The following is a 20,665-nucleotide window of genomic DNA, read 5'->3' as shown; positions in this document are numbered from 1 at the left end:
TTTCTAAGTTTTGTTTTGTTTTGTTTTGTTTTGTTTTTTTCCTTGGCCAGTCTACATTGATGCTAATTACATATAGTAATTGAAATAGCCTAAAAGCAGATTTGACCTTAAAAACAATTTTATAAACTATTAGTGTCTCCATTAATACTTAACATCAATTCACTGTGAGTAGATACAATTTCAGTTTTAATAACCATAAGTAAATCTTATAACTGATTGTATGGAGTAAGTGAACATATTCAAAAAGTGACTAAATATAAAACGTTATCCTCTTTTATACATGTAACTAGAGCAGCACCATATGCTTTTTAGAAATAGAGAGAAGCCATAGACATGGCAGTTTAACACGTAGCTTTAGCATCAGTCCAGGTCTCTGGTTAGTTCCACTGATTTCCAGCTGTGTAACTATGGACAAATTACATTTAAGGATAAAACTCATTTTAGTGGTTTACTTTAAGATTAAAATTAGATATTCTCAGGGCAGAGTAAGCACATAATAAAAGCTAGCTTTATTATTACCTGTTGTTATTGTTACTGTTATTACTGTTCCAAGTCATCAACAGGAATTAGGGCTGTGATGGAAGAATTGCACCATCTTAAATATGTTTTCTGTTTAATGTGCAAATGCAGTCTACCCAAAATCTCTTAAGGATTTTCCCCTCATTCGCTCTTTGACCTCTGTCACATTACTTAACTTCTTTGCACTTCAATTCCTCATTGTGAGATAAAGTACTTAGATGCCTTTCAAAGTTTGTTTTGGCTCTAACATGGTAGGGTTCTATGAAATGGAAAGTTAATATATTTGGCTTCAGTAACTTTATTCACAGCACAGATATTAAAAAGACAATTAATTATCATGCTATTATGAGTTTCCTTTGACTCCATGGAACTAATCATTTGAAATATATCATTTTGGAAGTGCAGTTTGATCCAGGTATTCAGTAGAAATTACTAGCATAACATTTCATTTTTGGACAAAGCTCAGAACTCATTAAACCACCAGGGCTAGAGACTCATGTGAGATTCCCATTGCATCTTAATGCAGATAACCCAGTTAATTAAAGCAAATATGGTTGTACATTATTAAACTTGTAAAACCAAAGCTGCATTAAAATGATCTGTACAAAGCCATGTTGACTTTTATTTTGGGACTTCCTCTCAGAAAGCCTCAAAGTGTTATTTGTTCAGATTGAAAGTCTTTATGAGCAAATGTGATACTCTGTCTGTTGCTAGATCTCCGCATCAGAAGACAACATTCCTCTGAAAGTGTTTCTAGTATCAACAGTGCCACCAGCCACTCCAGCATCGGCAGTGGTAATGACGCTGACTCCAAGAAAAAGAAGAAGAAAAACTGGGTAAGCTGTCATCATCCATCTAATGCTGAAGCTCATTATGGCGCAATGAGTCAGACTGTTTTCAGATGGGGCTGTAGAGAGCTGCTGCTGTTTACAAAGAGTCTCAGTCAAGTGATTGGCACCTCACATGCTACATTCATTGCCAAAATTAGGGTGGCATGGTGCTGAAGAGCATATGGTCTAGAGTTGGAACGGAGCCTGGGTTTGAATCCCAGCTCTGCCACGTACTACTTGGATCTTAGGCAGGTTAGTTCACCTTTGGGTGGAGCCTAAATTTTCTCATCTGTAAAAATCACTAATATTGACTTTGTAGACGTTTTGTAAAGAACACGAAGATACCATCTATAAATGAATGACTTAGAGCAGGGGTTTATGGTGCAGAGGAAGAAGAAAGTGATGATGATGTGACAATGGTGATGATGATAATGATGGTGACAGAATGATGGTGATGGTGTGATAGTGGTAGTGATGATGATGATGATGATGATGGAGGAAGAGGAGAAGAAACGGAGTTGGGAAAAGGGAAAGCAGAGAACTTGAAAGCCTCCCCACCCCTCACCTCAACAGATCTTATAGCGTGCATACAGTATTGCCTTGTAAGAAATTAACTACATTAATGTCTGCTTTGTGTTGTTGTTTTTTCTACCAAGAGAATACAGCAGAAATATAGAAATGCACTATAACAGAATTATGCTTTAAGTTTGCTAGAAATACATTGTATAATATTAAGCAATTGCTAAAAAACTGAGGGGAAGGTGTTATCACTGCAAAATTAAAAAACAAACAAACAACAAAAAAAAAACAGTGAAGTAAATGATTTCTTTTAATTCCGTGAAACAAAGATAGATTTTAAATAAGTACAAATCTTGATGGAATCCAAAACATAACTATCAGGATTCCACGAGAGTGCCTCTATAAATAATGAAAGAACTATCTTTCTTGTTTTAAAAAATGTGTATGCAGGTAATATTTTAAAGTACTGATCAGCCTTCATTCCCTTGATTTGTAATTGCACACTCTTTCATGTTTCTGCAAGGTGAACTCTAGAGGAAGTGAGGTGAATATAAACTGTGGACAGTTTGGCATGCATCTATAAAAAACACCCTACCTTGGCATGAATGCTATTCATTTTGGCAGTAGGCTTTTATACCTTTTAAAAACAGATTACCTTGTATGTCTTTCCTTTGTGCCTTTTCATTTTAATCTCAAATTTTAAAGAGAAGAAATAAAAACCACTTTCTGAATAGAGCTGTAGGGGATACCAATTCTGGTTTTGAACAGTATGGGAACTGAAAATTTGAATGGAAAATCACAATTAATGAAGTGTTAGGTGAATTTGATTTCATTTTGCTATTTAAGTTTGTACTGTCAGCAGGACGTGACTTCACTGTAGCGCTAAAGTGGCCATTTAAAACAAATTGCCTTGAAGAGAAAAGTATCGGGAATGAGATCCCTTCAAGGTAGTTAGTTTTAAATGAGTGCTCTGACAGCCATGCCCTTGACCCTGCACTATTTAAAAGCCTTCCATGTTTGCGCTGTGCTGGATTAATACAAGAATAAAACAAAAACACAAAACACGGTATCATTTTTTTAGAGATACTGTGCTGCAACTGTTAATACTCTGCTTATACATACTGACCCCAGGCAGTGGCTAGGATGGCACCTGCAAACTAACGCCCCTATGCAAAATTCTCCCAGTGCAAATAGACAAGAAAGGTAATTTCTGTCCTTCTTTCAGCTGAGAAGCTCATTCAAACAAGCCTTTGGGAAGAAAAAGTCCACCAAGCCTCCTTCCTCACATTCGGACATTGAGGAGCTTACTGACTCATCCCTTCCAGCATCCCCCAAGTTGCTGCATAATGCTGGTGACTGTGGGTCAACATCCATGAAGCCTTCACAGTCAGCCTCGGCGTAAGTCACTCCCTCTGCACTGTGCTGAACTGCAGGACAATCCCATGCGTGTGTTCCAAAGGTTACCAGGCTGTGCTTTCACAAGTGCAGCACCATCTGCTTATGAATCATTTCCAGATCCTTCGTAGAATGTCAGGCAGCATTTGTTTCACTTTCATTTTTTCATATGTTAGAATCTGATCTGATTCTCCACTTTGCTAAGTTATTATTCTCACTTCTTTTCACATGCATTTGTCCATGTATCTAACTGTGCGTTAAATGCAGGTCACCTCTTGTCTGGCCACCAAAGAAACGGCAAAATGGCCCTGTGATCTACAAGCATAGATCCCGGTAAAATGGAGTGTGATGCATGAAACCTGCAAAGATCCAGGTTCTAACCTAGGCAGTGTTCGCTTCTGCTTTTTCTAAAATCCCTTGCATGTATTTCAAAAATAAAATAAAAAATCTCCTCTGTCTTTCTGTTTTTGGAGTAAATGACATCTGGTATCTTAAAGCCAAACTGCAATCCATGTTTCTTTAATTGTATTAGATAATCTAGAATAGCATTTTTTTCGTCGCCTGCTCTTTGATGTTGCGAGAAAATATAAAAATTTAGAATATAGAAACATGTGCTCTGATGAGTCTCATTGTTTTCTATACTATTTAAACCAGATTTCCTTGTGTACACATGGTAATGACTAGCTTAGAACTGTCATATAGAACAGGACCACTAAACACCATGTAAGACACTTGTACATCCTGTATCATTTCATATCTCATGCAGGAAGGGAGAGCATAGCACTATCGTTTTGTGACCAGCGAAATAGTCCTCACATTTTAAATGGAAATGATGTTAGTTAATATGCAGCAAATTCTTTTGACATATTTCCTACAAAGCTGTCCACAAAACAATAAGGATATAATGTATATGACTTTCAAGGAGCCCTCAGTGAACCTGCTTTTATGGGTTGAAAACTGTGATTTAGTCTCATTAGCTATGATTCCCTAAATCAGCTGAGCCTAGCCAGAGGATTATATAACACTCATCCATTTTATTTAAATGTCCAAAACGAATTTCTCTGATTTATTTTCTACAATATTTATATTGAATTTTCATGGTAACTGGAAGATGTATTGTGGCAAATAAGGTTGTTGTTTGTACAGTTTTATAAAACAAGAAATCAACATTTTAAGGACACAACTTTGCTTTTAAAAATGAATATTTCATATGTTGCAAATAGAGATTTAAGTCCCTTGAAAAATGGGAGAGGGATATGTAGTGACACTATGAATCTCCAGCCCCATAAATATCAGGAGCTGGGGAATTTTGAGGATCACTTTATATCCACTAATAATTAATTGTTTTTATACTTCAGAAAATAGGAAGGAAAGATTAATGGAAAAGAAAGCTACTATTTTCAGTTTTGAACCTGTGACTGTATTACAGTTTGTGAAACTCTTTCTCCTTTTCTCTAGGTTTTACCAGCAACAAATAATTTCTGTACATGCTGGATAATATTAGAGTTCAGCTTTTGAAAGAAGCATTGCTTTTCCTAATCCTCTGGCTTCCTCCAACCACTGATTTAGTGTCTGTTTCCTTCTTCAGGATCTGTGAATGCACGGAGGCGGAGGCTGAGATAATTCTGCAGCTGAAAAGTGAGCTCAGAGAAAAGGAATTAAAATTAACTGACATTCGGCTGGAGGCCCTCAGCTCTGCTCATCATCTCGATCAGATCAGGGAAGCCATGAACCGGATGCAGGTCAGTGTTGAAGCCCCTTCAAGGAAACACACTGGAGCAATTTAAAATGCTGCTTGTTTTCTTCTCTTCATTATTAAAAAACAAATCTCACCCTAATCCCTTTGGGGAAAGGTCCTCTGTTTATTCAGTCTTTGCAACTTATTTCTTAATACCGGATGGAGAAATCCGGAGTTGGAAACGGTGGTACACGCTGGCCAGTTGCACACCAAGACCATTCGAGACACTTGTTCTTGTGATTGGATTTACCTGAGAGCTAAATGTTTTAGAGCGACAACTATAGTCCTTGCTTCTTCACTTTTCCATGATTTACCTTTATGATGGCTTTTTTTTCCCCATGCTCTTTGGAAATCTGACTTTCAAATACCTTTATCTATTTACTATTGAAAAACAAAAGTAATGCGAAAACTAAGGAAGTACAATTCAAGCTTTCTAAATAGGAAAGGAAAAGGGACATAGAATGCCATCTGTAAAAGAAAAGCTTTTGTATTTTTCGGAAGTATCAGAAGGCTCAATTCAGAAACACTCTGTGCTCAGACTCAGTTTTCATTTTATTATTGCAAACCGGTCATCACTGGTACCACAGATGAATGAAATAAGAAAAGCTTATTGCTAAGCAGATTCATCCACCGCTGTATCGATTCATCAAAAAGCTCTTGTTATTTCTAAGAGCTGAGTGCCCCATTTTGAAGGAACAGAAACTTTTTCGGATGATAACTAAGATCCTGAAGTAATTTTAAATCACCTTATGTATACTGTTTTGCTCTGATTTTCTACTTTCCATGAATTCAGAGTATTACAAATGTCATCATTCGCTATGAGAGTTTAACAATACTTTTAAAATGAGAAATGTTATGGAGTCTTCAGTTCTATTATTCTTAACTCCAATGAGGCCACATCCTGGCAAACTGCTCAAATATACAATGCATTCAAAAAATAGTTATTCAAATTCTAGTGGTTTATGTGTCTATATCTGTGAATACGTGAATGTCTATGTATGTGAGAGACAGAGAAAACGTTACTTTTCCTTCTTTGAAAGGAAATCTGTTTGCATAATTTATATTCAGTGATTGAACATATCACCACATGCTTTATTTAATAAACAAACTAACTCTGATAAAAGAGTTGATACCATTTTTCTCAATCAAACCTGTTCCATTTCTTTTCATGTTTCCCATCTTCACGACAGAATGAAATTGAAATACTGAAGGCTGAAAATGACCGGTTGAAGGCGGAAACTGGTAACACCGCTAAGCCGGCTCGGCCACCATCGGAGTCCTCAAGTAGCACTTCCTCCTCGTCTTCACGACAGTCTTTAGGACTTTCTCTAAACAATTTGAACATCACAGAGTCTGTTACCTCAGGTGATTGTGTGCACACACCTGCCTGCACCAAAGCATGCCTGTGACGTTTGATGAATGGGGTGGGGTGGGGTGGGGGAGGGACCTGACATTCTCATGTAAATGTAGTCTACTTCGTTATAATTTTTAAGGCACATTCTCTGGGAAACAGTGTAAGACTTAGGGATATGGTTTTCATACTACGTTTTGAGAAGTACTTCCTCCATGATTACAAATAGGATAAAGAAAGAGTCTCAGTGATGCTCATCAGTGCTCAGGAATATAATACTAATAACCTCATGCAGTGTTATAGTGTTTTAAGTGTCCAAAGCCCATGTACACGTGTTTCAGGACCTATTCCTAAATTTGACTAGATGATCCTGCATGATGTTGCCCAGCAAGAACATAACGATAAACAATAAAGTTTTCAACAAACAAAAAGAACACACTGGATTCAGTGGTACTAGTGATGGAACAAGGGTACAGTTTTATTCAATTGCAAGGAGAATAATATAACATAATGGCTTAATATCTGATGAACTACTCACTTATAAAGTATAACTGCTCCTATGTCATTGCATTTATTATGTTATGCACATATTTAGTTGAGGATTTACATGTGGATCTGTGGTAATTGCAAAGCACAACCAGCAGAGGACGCTTGACAACCAATAATATACATGTTCCTGGGTAACCTTGGATTTCATGGTAGAACTACAAGGTTTGTCTTAAATTGCACTAAAACATAGAGGAAGATGAAGACAAAAATGAAGAAGAAAAGAAACAGACACAGGATCCTAATATTGATGACATTTTTATTTAATCACATATCTTGCTTCTAAAAACGTCAGACTTTTAAAAATTCTATTAGATCTGCCCCTCATAATACAAAATGAATGGCCCAAATGTATACCTTCTTTCTTCTTATAAAACAGCAAATGGAAACTAAAAGGCAAGGAGGAACTCCCTGAAATTTAGGAAAACAATATTTACAACATGTTGTGGGGATTAGGGAAGGGAAATGAATTCTGAGAATAAGCGTCATGTAAAACCAATACTGGTAGCCATGAAAAAACAGAAATGTCATCATTAAATGAACGTGAATGTTTAAATTGTCTGTAAGATTCACCCACACTCTTCAAAAATGCTTAAATAGAAATAGCAGACACTTCAAATGTATAGAATCTGAGAGTCCTGAGAAATAGCCTACGCATATGTTGGCTTGTCGGTGATGAACCTGACAGAGAAGTGAAGTAGGATTGATACCTAATGTCACTCAGTGCCTGTCGGTGTCCCAGTACTTGACCCCAAAGCAAAGACTAGGGTTGGTATCTTATGGCTTAATGGCAAGATTTCACTGCCTCTTACATGACTTTGTTTTATCCTATGGAAATATGAGTAGGTTTGAAGGATGCAAGGTTAATACTGAAGGGCGTTTAGAAAGGACAGCCATATAAAAAGGAAACTAAAATTCATGTCTAGGAAAGACTAGAACTCATACAGATAAACATAAAATTAAAGAAATCAAATTTACAATTTCTTTATTCATAGGACTGAACACACTGATGGCCAAGATTCATAATTTGGGGCAATTTAGTGGGGGGATTAGTTTTTAATGTATTTTTTAATTACCCATTTCATTCTCTTTTAGTCCTATTTTATTTCCTTAATTATTTTTTAATAGTGATACTTGCATCTTAACTAACAAAGAATTAATCACATAAATAGCATACTGTTTTCAATGATTTTAGTCTTGCTTAGTGAGTTCAAAACTAGAAATCAACAGTTGCTTTATGCTAAGGCTTTTAACAGAAATACATTCTAGGGTTCATGATTATTTTTTTTCTTTTAAAAAGAAAGAAGTAGGCATGAGAGAGGATAATTCACGAATGTCCAGTTCCTGAAATATAACTGCAGGTTCCACACATCCAGTAAAGACGGTTTGAAAAGACTCTTTTTGTGTGTGTGTCAGAATTTCACTTGGTTATAACCAGAATGGCAGATCTGTTTATGCTTCCCTCAGAATGTTTACAGAGGACCGTAACTTATTTTCCATAAATAACCACAGAGAACCCTTACCTCAGGCTTGTTGTTTTTCATTTTTCCTTGGAGTTCTTTCTTCAGGTAATCAGCCTGTCATATGCGGGAATGGGGGAGCCCCAGAGTGAGTCATGATATGCTTCTCCGACTGTCAGAAGAAGTTAGAATAAACACTTGGAGAAAAGGAATAATGGTTAGACCAGCTAAACTTACTAAACACTGAGGATAGAGTGCTTTAAAAGCATTATCTTTTATGCTTTCAGTAATCCTATGAAGCAGATGCTGTTTGAGCCCCATTTTACAGATAAGGAAGCCGAGACTTAGGAAAGTGATTCTAATAATTTGTTCAAGATCATGCAACTAGTAAGTGGCGGAGCTAATATTCGAACTCTAGTCTGGGTGAATCCAGTGCGTGACTTTTTAATGGCTATATTCATTTTGCTTTAAGTAGCCACATATGTGAGAGCCAAAGATACTCATTTGTTAGCAAATATTTACCCCACTGCTATCAGGAGAAATTCCATATTTTAAGCATAGCTTTTAAGAGTAAGCATGACATGAAAAGAATAACATCTTCTAAGGCAAACTTGAGCAGATAAGTGGATCAGAATTCAGATTGAACTCCTTGTTGTGGACCCACCTCAACGTCATTTCATACCACTCCCCACTCTCCCACTGGTCTCCACACTCCTGCCACCCCAAACATCCATCGGTTCCTTAAACACATCTAGCTCTTTCATCAAGGCTTTTGCATTTGTTTTTGTTCACTGGACCTCTTTTCCTAGGTCTTCATTTGCAAAGCACTTCTCAGCCTCCTGGTCTTAGTGCTAAACACCACTTCCTCCAGGAAGCCTTCCAGGATGACCTATCTGACTAGAGCAGGATCCCTTCAGTTACTCTATTTCACTGACCTGTGCCTTTTGTTTCTCGTACTTTACACATTCTGAAATTACCTTGGTGAGAATGTGTACTCCAAAAGAGCAGGGAATTCATTTTCCTTCTCACCTTGGTATTCATTTCCAAGACCCAGAACAGTTTCTGAGAGCTTTTATGCTTAATAAATATTTTTGAATTTCAACATTTATGAAAAATTGAGCAAAGTACTAAAGAAGTAATTTGGTCTTGAACTACAAGAAATTTAGATGGGAACACCTGACAGTAAACCACATTAAATTTCTGAGGAAAGGAGCAAGAAAATTAGGATGACACTTAAGGAAGAGTTTTAGTTTTGAGTGGGATAGGCAAAAAGTGAGAGACTGTGAGGATGTTAATCTGGTAAAATAATTAAATTCCAGTAGGAGAGATCATCTTTAGTAATTTAAAAATTTCTAGCAAAAATCTCCATATTTCTCAAGCTCTAAATGTTGTTTTTTGAGTATGATGGTCTTCAGGCATTGTTGTACTCCTTCCTTTGAAAAATCAAATGTTCCTATTTATTAAGATAATGGAACCATTCCATTTCAGAAGCCATTTGATTATATTGTTGTTTCTACGACGGTGCAGTCACCTCCCTTGTTATTGTAAATTTACAGTCAGAACAGTGGGGTCCTCCTGTCACCAGGCACATGGGCTCTTTAGCACGTAACTGAGTTTCCTTTGTCTCCAGAACACTATCTTCATATTAAATATGCCTCTATAATAACATCATTGCCAAAGGAAAGTATGTATGGGGAAAGTTTGCCTTAACAATGTTCCAAATTGGACATTAATCTCATGTAATATATTTTGAAAATTAATCTTTAATCACATTTAAAGGCTGCTGCTTTAAAGGTTAGCTAGCTTTATCATGCTTCTGTAGCTCTTAGCTGATTACTGGAAATACTATTTTGGTTTTGCAACTGTAAAGGGTAGAGAAGAGCAATAATTAATATACTTCTGTAGGGAAGTATAATACCATGGTTGAAATTGAATAACGGTATAGTAATTCTAGATATAAGGTAAGCAGGGATATGGCTGAATATGTGCCAAATGCTTGAAAATAATTTCAGTTGACAGTCAATTTCAGCACCTTTGCATTCATAAATTACATGGGTATTGAGCTTGGATATTTTAGATTGGATAGAAAAATCAGATTGCTTTTCAGTTTGTCAGGGTTATAATGGTAACTGAATATTACTCAGGTATTACTCAGACCAGGGTGTAATAGAAAAGGAAACCCCTTATTTCCTCATCTAAAGGCAAGGACCCAACACTTAGGTGAAGATCTTTGGAAGCAGATATAAGTTCTTAGAATGAAGCTTTAACCCAACCACGGTAATTCATCTTCTTGAAAGCTGAGGTTTTTAAAAGCAGTTAGGTGGGAACAGAAAGCAGAAAAGCTAAATATTCCCACTGAAAGTATAAAACTATGAGGGAGAAAACAATGACAATGAAGAAATCTTAGCAAATGTGACTCTTATGTGTGTGTTTGTGTGCTTTTTTGAAAATTTGGTAGATATTTTGCTGGATGATGCTGGCGATGCAACTGGACATAAAGATGGACGCAGCGTGAAAATTATCGTCTCCGTAAGCAAGGGCTATGGTCAAGCAAAGGTATTTCTTTAATCTTACTAAAGGCTGAGAATAACCTTGAATCAAATGCAGTTTATATTTGAATATTTGTCCTGATAAATATACTATCAGTAGTGCTTGTCTTGGCATTAGCTTAATATGTTATAAAAGCTTGCAAGTTAGGGACTCAAAAGAAATGGCATCATCATATAGGTAGAAATATGTCTCAGAACGTCATGGTCATTCACTGAAAACATTGGTTGTCAGTCACCCTCATTTCTAGAACTTACAAAAACACCTTGCTTTCTTTCACATAAACATCTTGTCTAAAATGTGTCACTTGTAGAATACAGTTGACATTTATGATGTGTAGTAACATGTTGCTAGAACTGTCAATTTGGTCTTTGTACAAAGAGGAGACTATAATCTATCTAAATATTTTAGACACAGGAAAGACATATTCTACGGAACTCAGTATGAAAAATTCCACTGATGTTATTTATATGGGTCATTTTAAAGCAAGGTCTTAGCTGACAAGGCAAGTATTTTAATTTTTCTGGGATCAAATATTGCCTTCAAATTAGCAATGTCATTCTGACTCTAGCACTTTTGTAAAACAAAAAATAACATTTCAAGCTGAATTTTGTCATTGAGTGACTAAGAATATAAATTTGTAAGTATCCAGATTTTTTTCTGTCAAACATAAAAACAAAAACAAAAATAGTTCAGAATTTTAAAATAATTGAAGTATTTTTGTATGAAAAGTGAGATAGCACTTGTAACTTTTTCAACTCAGCAAATATTCCAAGAATTCCAAGGCCATAAATTTCCCACTTGAGCTACTGATTTGTACCTGATTTCCCCAAGTGGACCTTTACGTGAAAGACTGCAATAGTTTCAGTGAAGCTTAAACTATCTCTAATTTAAAACAGCTGCTTATAGCTTATAAAGCCTTGTATGAGAGTCTATTTTGACTGAGTTACAATAACATTGGAAAACAAGTTTTCATTTTCAAAATAATTCTAAAAGACAATGTCTTTGAACACTTAAAGTAGTTGTCTTAGTCTTCATGGGCTGCCATAACAAAATACCATAAGTTAGGTGGCTTCAACAAGAGAAATCTATTTCCTCACAGTTCTCAAGTCCAAGATCAAAGCACCAACTGATCTGGTTCCTGATGAGGGCTTTCTCCTTGAGTTGCAGACTGCAACCTTCTAGCTATGTCTGCACATGGTCTTTCCTCAGTGTGTGTACTCTCTCTTCCTCTATTTATAAAGCCACTATTCCAGTCATGAGAGACCCTCTCTAATGGCCTGATCTAACTCTAATTACCTCCTAAATGCTCCATTTCCAATTGCCATCACATTGGGGGTCATGGCTTTAACATATGAATATTGGGGGACACAAACATTCAGCCTATAACAGTAGTAAAAAGAAAAAATCACAAGGGTTTTGCTGTGAATTTCTTCACTTTTTGTGTAAACGGTATTGGCTTCTAATCAGCTTATATCTAAATACTGCTGACAATCATTTATCCTTACAGTGTTAAATGTTACTGATGAAGAAATTGAGGCTCTGAGTCTCTTGGGTAAATGTGTCTTACCCAAGGTCACATGTATGAATTAAGTTGTAGATGTTGTGTTTTGTAGAATCCGTGTCTTCTAATACCTGACTCAGTTATTATTCAGCCACCTCTTAAGTACTATGCAGTTGGTGACTAGAACCAGGATTGTAATATGTCAACTATCAAATTATATCTACTGGTATCATGATCACTATTTCACATAACCATTTCCAGTTGTCATAAAAGAATCCCCAGGAAAAAAAAATCTTGAATCCTTTACCTTTCCAATGTATGTAGAAATTACTCAAAATCCCATCCTACAAAAGAGATAAATTTGGGACTATTATTTGTATTGCAAAGGGATTCTTTGCTTGCTAAAATAAGACCTATACATCCCCTGGAAAGTCCTTGGTAAATAGTGAATTTTCTGATAAATTCAAAATGGGACCTGTTTTGTAAATATGTGAATGCCATACTACCATGGATAACTTATTTTTAAAGTTGGAATGGATTTTAGAGATAATCTAAGTTAATAAAAAACAAAAACAAAAATAGTTCAGAATTTTAAAATAATTGAAGTATTTATGTATGAAAAGTGAGATAGCACTTGTGACTTTTTCAACTCAGCAAATATTCCAAGAATTCCAAGGCCATAAATTTCCCACTTGAGCTACTGATTTGTACCTGATTTCCCCAAGTGGACCTTTATGTGAAAGACTGCAATAGTTTCAGTGAAGCTTAAACTATCTCTAATTTAAAACAGCTGCTTATAGCTTATAAAGCCTTGTATGAGAGTCTATTTTGACTGAGTTACAATAACATTGGAAAACAAGTTTTCATTTTCAAAATAATTCTAAAAGACAATGTCTTTGAACACTTAAAGTAGTTGTCTTAGTCTTCATGGGCTGCCATAACAAAATACCATAAGTTAGGTGGCTTCAACAAGAGAAATCTATTTCCTCACAGTTCTCAAGTCCAAGATCAAAGCACCAACTGATCTGGTTCCTGATGAGGGCTTTCTCCTTGAGTTGCAGACTGCAACCTTCTAGCTATGTCTGCACATGGTCTTTCCTCAGTGTGTGTACTCTCTCTTCCTCTATTTATAAAGCCACTATTCCAGTCATGAGAGACCCTCTCTAATGGCCTGATCTAACTCTAATTACCTCCTAAATGCTCCATTTCCAATTGCCATCACATTGGGGGTCATGGCTTTAACATATGAATATTAGGGGACACAAACATTCAGCCTATAACAGTAGTAAAAAGAAAAAATCACAAGGGTTTTGCTGTGAATTTCTTCACTTTTTGTGTAAACGGTATTGGCTTCTAATCAGCTTATATCTAAATACTGCTGACAATCATTTATCCTTACAGTGTTAAATGTTATTGATGAAGAAATTGAGGCTCTGAGTCTCTTGGGTAAATGTGTCTTACCCAAGATCACATGTATGAATTAAGTTGTAGATGTTGTGTTTTGTAGAATCCGTGTCTTCTAATACCTGACTCAGTTATTATTCAGCCACCTCTTAAGTACTATGCAGTTGGTGACTAGAACCAGGATTGTAATATGTCAACTATCAAATTATATCTACTGGTATCATGATCACTATTTCACATAACCATTTCCAGTTGTCATAAAAGAATCCCCAGAAAAAAATCTTGAATCCTTTACCTTTCCAATGTATGTAGAAATTCCTCAAAATCCCATCCTACAAAAGAGATAAATTTGGGACTATTATTTGTATTGCAAAGGGATTCTTTGCTTGCTAAAACGAGTCCTGTACACCCCCTGGAAAGTCCTTGGTAAATAGTGAATTTTCTGATAAATTCAAAATGGGACCTGTTTTGTAAATATGTGAATGCCATACTACCATGGATAACTTATTTTTAAAGTTGGAATGGATTTTAGAGATAATCTAAGTTAATAAAAAATAAAACAAAACAAAAAATCCTCAGTTTTGGACTTAACAAAGCTAAGATCACAAAAACAGTCAGATGAAGGTCCAGGACCCATATGATATAGATCTAGTCCATCTCTATCACCACTTCCTTCCTACTAAGCAACTTCTCTTCAGGAAGGCACCCACTGCATTAAGACTCTTCTCTCCTGGCCCTTTCCTTTCTACTGAACAGGTCATGAATCCGTTTTTCTTGACCATACCATTTCATCTGATCTCTTTCTTTCTTGTTTTTATTGCTGTTATTGTTACTTCATTTTTTTGATTAGTTATTTTTTGGGGGGTGGGTATGTTTTATATCATCCACTGTGTGTATCGGTTGCTGTAAAACCTATAGGCTTAATCAATATTTTAGTCTTAATCATCACTACATTAATATGTTTTAGTAGAAACTGTAGTAAAAAGGCACACAGTTGGGTTTTTATCTTGTTTTATTTTGTTTTTACTTAGGATCAGAAGTCTCAGGCATATTTGATAGGATCCATTGGTGTTAGTGGAAAAACCAAGTGGGATGTCTTAGATGGTGTAATTAGGCGTCTCTTTAAGGTAGGTTGTATAAGATATCCTGATATTAATTTTTACATGTGTTTCATTTTAGGTACTTCCCTTAGCTTTAATAGCATAGATATATGCTTTTCCTCTCCTTCATTTCAAATATCAAGGAAAGCTTGCTCTCTTTGTGCTGTTTGATAGTAGTAGTTCTTGTCTTTCCCTTTTCTAAAATTCTTGACAGCTAGCTTCATATCCCCATGAGTTTTGCATTGTCTGTAGATGATTTGAACCTCTGTTTTGACTTTCCTTTTCTTGTGTATGCCATTTTAGGAATATGTGTTCCGAATTGATACATCCAGTAGCCTTGGTCTGAGCTCTGACTGCATTGCTAGCTACTGCATAGGAGATTTAATTAGATCCCATAGCCTAGAAGTGCCTGAACTGCTGCCTTGTGGATATCTTGTTGGAGATAATAACGTCATCACTGTGAACCTGAAAGGTAAAATTCAAAATGATAAGAATTACACAATTGTATTTTTTAAACAACATTTCTTTTTTTTTTTTCTTGCGGTTTCCATTCAAATTTTCATATTTGAAAACTCTGTTAACTACTTTGATAGTTTTGATATTAAGTGAGCCGTATTTATGTTTAAAACACAAAATCCTACATAAATACCAAACTCCAAGTAAATAAAATTCTTTGTGTTTGGGGAGGTGAAACTTAGAATGTAATTTTGAAAATTCTCTAAAGCTCACGCAGAAGGAATATGATTTAGGGAATTTTAAATTTCTAGGTTTCCTCCATTATCATCTTTCATTTAGGGAGGATTCAAAAAATGTATATTCCAAAGTAATATATTCATCACCATTTTTTTAAGATATGTGTACCCAATAAATACTCATTGGGGATAGAGAATGGCAATTAAGAATCAGGAATGAGAAATTCTGTTTTTTTGGCTTTGAATGATGTGATTAATTTTAGGCAAATAGAGTATCTAATGTATACTTGTCTCCATAATTCCTTGTTGATACATGTTAAAGAATCAGAACATACCTTTATAAACTATGGGTTAATAGAGGAATGTGTCAACATTTGATTTTTATGATGAAGGTTGCTGGGTAAGTAAAAGGAGATTCTGTTGCTTTCCTTCTTAATTCCTTACCAAATATCACAATTTACGTTCTTCAAAAGCTAAAGTGGTTATATAGCTGGGATGTGTAATGAGAGCTAGACAGAAATAAAGAGAAGGAGACACAGGAAGAAAGAGGGAAAAACATAGGTGTGAGCGCGTACATGTATTTTATATTTTAATCTTTACATTTATTCTTAACAAAACTACCACCTTCAAAGGGAATGAGATTTTATGTTAGAATTTATATTAATGCTTCCATTTCTCTCTGGAAACTGAAGTAGGAAATCTGAAGTATACAGTGGAAGGGAGCCTGAACAAAAGGAAATGGTTGCTTTTGTTTGGATGTTCACTCTGCCTTACTACTGATGTTTTCTGTCTTAAAATAGCAGCACATATTTGTGGGATAGAAATAGCAAGGAAAGTATTTTGTAAGGACTGCATTCCTACAACCACCAAAGCTTTGTTGTCGGTTGACACTATATTTTAAATTCTAGCTTGTGTAGAACAATAAGGCAGGCTATTCCTTTTATTTCTTCTTTCAGGGGTAGAAGAAAACAGTTTGGACAGTTTTGTTTTTGATACACTGATTCCTAAACCAATTACCCAAAGGTACTTTAACTTATTGATGGAGCATCACAGAATTATACTCTCGGGACCTACTGGTACTGGAAAGACCTATTTAGCCAACAAACTTGCTGAATACGTCATAACCAAATCTGGGAGGAAAAAAACAGAGGACGCCATTGCCACTTTCAATGTGGACCACAAGTCAAGTAAGGTAAGTTGCAAACTCCTACAACTGCTGCTATTACTTCGTAAGTGTCTTAAGCAATTAAGTTTTAAGATTGTGTAAAACTTCCATATTGTATGTGGAAATGTAGCCATCTTTTTGACTAAAACTGCAATCTGGTAGATGACTAAACCCTGTTTCATGAATTTGAATAAGACTGTTATTCAATACCATTCGGTTACCAGATACTTCACAAGCATTGGGAATGTACAGAAGAAAATGACAGAGTCCCTATTGTATGATTTCTCTTAGATATCTATTAAGGAAGTATTACAGTATAAAAGGATCTGTATACAGTGCTATAGATGCAAGAGAGAAGAAGAACTCTTTCTGGAAGAATCAGAGCTTTATAAAAAGGCAATACTTGGTCTGGGTCTTAATAATTAAGTAGGAATTGACTGAAATATTACAGTAATGGAGGTTTAGGTATAATTAGAATATTCCTGGCAGAAATTCTGGGAGCAGCAATTACTAATATCATATTTCTATAAGATTTCTGCTTAGGAACCTTAGGAATTGAACAATATTCCATTTTACTATCAACTAAGGTCTCATGTACCATAATAGTCAGCTTGAACACTCTCAGCTATTAAATAGGCATAAAATGCTATAAAACTGAGGTAGGTATTTTATATATTCTGAGTAAAATTAGAAAAAAAAAAATCCTAAAGAGGAAATAGTTGATGCCTAACACTAGACTTTACCTGTAATTATGCACTACATTCTCAATCAATTCAACACAAGTTTCTCTTAGAAAACTACATGTGCTATAAACAGTCCCTTGAGGGAACGCATATGATACTGAGTCATGATATTTTTTCCAAAGATAACCTGATTAGATGATCTAAACTGACCCAGTCTCTCAGAAACTTCAGGCCTGCAATTTCCAGAAATAAACATGACTCCCAAAGCAACTAAAATCCATTCGATTATTGAGATAACATAGACATGTAGCTTAATGAACAAAAAGTGGTATAGAAAATGATATGCCAACAAACTGGACAACATAGAATGAAAGGAAAGATTCTTAGACATATAAAACTTACTAAGACTGAATCAGGAAGAAACATAAAACTTACCAAGACTGAGCAGAACAACTCCTAGTAGATGGAATCAGTAATCAAACATCTCCTAATGAAGAAAAGCCCAGGACCAAATGACTTTACTGGTGAACTTTACCGAACATTCAAAGACAAATTGATGTCTAACCACTACACGGTATACACCTGAAACTAATATAAAATAATATTGAATGCCAACTATAATTGAAGAAATTTTAAAAAGCTCTTAAAAACAAATAAGTAAAAACAAATTAGCAACAATCTTTCTCAAACTCTTCCAAAAATCAAAGAGGAGAAAACACCCCCAAACTGATTTCACAATGGCAGCATTATCCTGATAGCAAAACCAGAAAAGGCCACTGCTAAAAAAGAAGGCAAACCCAATTCAAGAGCACATTAATAGGATCATTCACCATGATCAAGTGGGATTTATTCCTGGAATGCAAGAATAGTTCAACATATGCAAATCAATCATGTAATGCAACACATTAACAGAGTGAAAGAAAAGAATTATATGATCATCTAAATAGATGTAGAAAAAGCATTTGAGAAAATTCAGCATGATAAAAACTCTTCATAAATTGGGCATATAAGGAACATATCTCAACAGAATAAAGGCCATATATGACAAGTTCACAGCTTACATCGTACTCAATGGTGAAAGGCCGAAAGCTTTTTCTCTAAAATCAGGAACAAGACAGGGTGTCATTCCACTATTCCTGTTCAACAAAGTACCAGAAGTCCTGGAGCAATCAAGCAATAAAAAGAAATAAAAAGATATCAAAATTGGAAAGGAAGAAGTAAAATTATCTCTATTTGCAGATGACATGGTTTTATATATACAAAATCCTAACAACTCACCCAAACAACTGTTAGAGCCAATCAATGAATTCAGTTGATTAGCAGGATACAAAATTAACATAGAAAAATCTGTAGCATTTCTATACACAAACAATGAATTTTTCTGAAAAAGAGAGAAATCAATCCCGTTTATAATAACATCAAAACCAATCAAATACAGAGGGTAAGGGGGGAGGAGTGTGGTAAATGAGGGTAAAGGGGATCCAGTATGTGGTGATGGAAAGAGAGCTGACCTGGGTTATGAACACACAACATGATCTATAGATGATTTATTACAGAATTGTACACCTGAAATTTATGTAACTTTACTAACAATGGTCACCCCAATAAACTTTAATTTTTAAAAATCAAATACTTACCAATAAATTTAACTATAAAGATGAAAGTTCTCTGCTCTGAAAACTACAAAATGATGAAAGAAATCAAAGAAGATACAAATAAGTGGAAAGGTATACTGTTTTCATGGATTGAAAGAATTAATTTTGTAAAAATATCAATATTGCCAAAAGTGATTTATAGATTCAATGCAAGATCCCAATGGTAGGTTTTACAGAAGTAGGAAAAAACACACCTAAAATTTATGTGGAACCACAAAGGACCTCAAATGGCCAAAGAAATCCTGAGAAAGAAGAATGAAGCAGGAGGCATCCTGATTTCAAGTTATACCGCACAGCTTATTGTACTGGCATTGAAAAAAAAAAAAAAGAAAAGAAAAGAAAAGAAAAAAAAGACACATAGACCAATGGAACACAATGGAGAGCTCAGAAATTAACCCAAGCATATATGGTCAACTAATATTTGACAAGGGAGACAAGAATACTCAATAGATTAAAGACAACCGCTTCAATAAATGGTACTGAGATAACTGGATATCCACATGTAATAAAATGAAACTGGAACCATGTCTTATACTACTCACAAAAATTAAGTCAAAATGAATTAAAGACTTAAATGTAAGACCTGAACCCATGAAACTCCTAGAAGATACATAGGAATAAAGCTGCTTGACATGGATTTTGGTAATGATTTTTTTGGATATGACACCTAAAGCACAAGCAACAAAATAATAAGTAAACAAATAGGACTACATCAAAGTAAAAAGCTTCTGCACAGCAAAAGAATATCAGCAAAGTGAAAAGACAACCTATGGAATGGGAAAAAATATTTGCAAACCATATACCTAATAAGGGGTTAATATTTAAAATATAGAAAGAACTCATAGAACTCTATAGCCAAAAATATAACCCAATTGAAAAATGGGCAAGGGACCTCCATAGACATTTCTCCAAATAAGATACAGGAAAAGCCAACAGGTACATGAAAATATGCTCAGCATCACTAGTCATTAGGGAAATGCAAATTAGAACCATAATAAAGCCTGTTAGAATGGCCATCATGAAAAATACAAGAGATAACAAATGCTGGCATGAATGTGTAGAAAGGAACTCTTGTGCACGACTGGTGAGAATGTAAATTGATACAGCTTGTTTCGAAAACAGTATGGAGGATCCTCAAAAAATTAAAAATAGAATTACCATGTGATCCAGTAATTTCACTTCTGGGAGTACATCCAAAGGAACCAAAACACTAACTCAAAAATATACATCATACACACCCACAATATGGAGTGTTATTCAACCATAAAAGACAAGGAAACTTTACCATTTGCTACAACATGGATGGACCTTGAGGGCATTTGCTAAGTGAAATAAGTCAGAGAAAGACAAATACTGTGTGATCTCATTTACATGTAAATCTGAATACCATATACCTCATAGAAAAACAAATCAGGCTAGTGTTTATGAGGGGCAGATTTGGGCAGGAGGGAATTTGAGGAAGATTGTCAAAAGTTAAAACTTCCAGTTATAAGCTAAATAAGTACTAGGAATATAACGTACACCATGATGCCTCTAGCTAAGACTGATGTATGATAC

General features: G+C 35.3%; 1 protein-coding gene across 9 annotated transcripts in view; it reads left to right on the top strand.

Moving 5' to 3' along the window:
- Positions 1-20,665, top strand: part of NAV3 (neuron navigator 3) — a 773,547-nt gene that overhangs the window by 732,142 nt on the left and 20,740 nt on the right. For 7 of the 9 annotated variants that reach the window (XM_074325380.1, XM_074325379.1, XM_019753173.2 and 4 more), the window contains 9 exons: positions 1,234-1,355; positions 2,392-2,412; positions 3,094-3,266; positions 4,852-5,005; positions 6,192-6,366; positions 10,817-10,914; positions 14,845-14,940; positions 15,217-15,385; positions 16,562-16,797. In XM_074325380.1, the coding sequence (XP_074181481.1) occupies positions 1,234-1,355; positions 2,392-2,412; positions 3,094-3,266; positions 4,852-5,005; positions 6,192-6,366; positions 10,817-10,914; positions 14,845-14,940; positions 15,217-15,385; positions 16,562-16,797 (1,244 nt within the window). The remainder of the gene's footprint in view (positions 1-1,233; positions 1,356-2,391; positions 2,413-3,093; positions 3,267-4,851; positions 5,006-6,191; positions 6,367-10,816; positions 10,915-14,844; positions 14,941-15,216; positions 15,386-16,561; positions 16,798-20,665) is intronic. The other 2 variants (XM_019753172.2, XM_074325383.1) reach the window with 1 other exon arrangement.

Source organism: Rhinolophus sinicus, linkage group LG02 (assembly GCF_036562045.2).
Source record: "Rhinolophus sinicus isolate RSC01 linkage group LG02, ASM3656204v1, whole genome shotgun sequence".
Lineage (NCBI taxonomy): Eukaryota > Metazoa > Chordata > Mammalia > Chiroptera > Rhinolophidae > Rhinolophus > Rhinolophus sinicus.
Note: the sequence above shows the minus strand (reverse complement) of the source record. Positions and strands in the feature narration are given on the sequence as shown.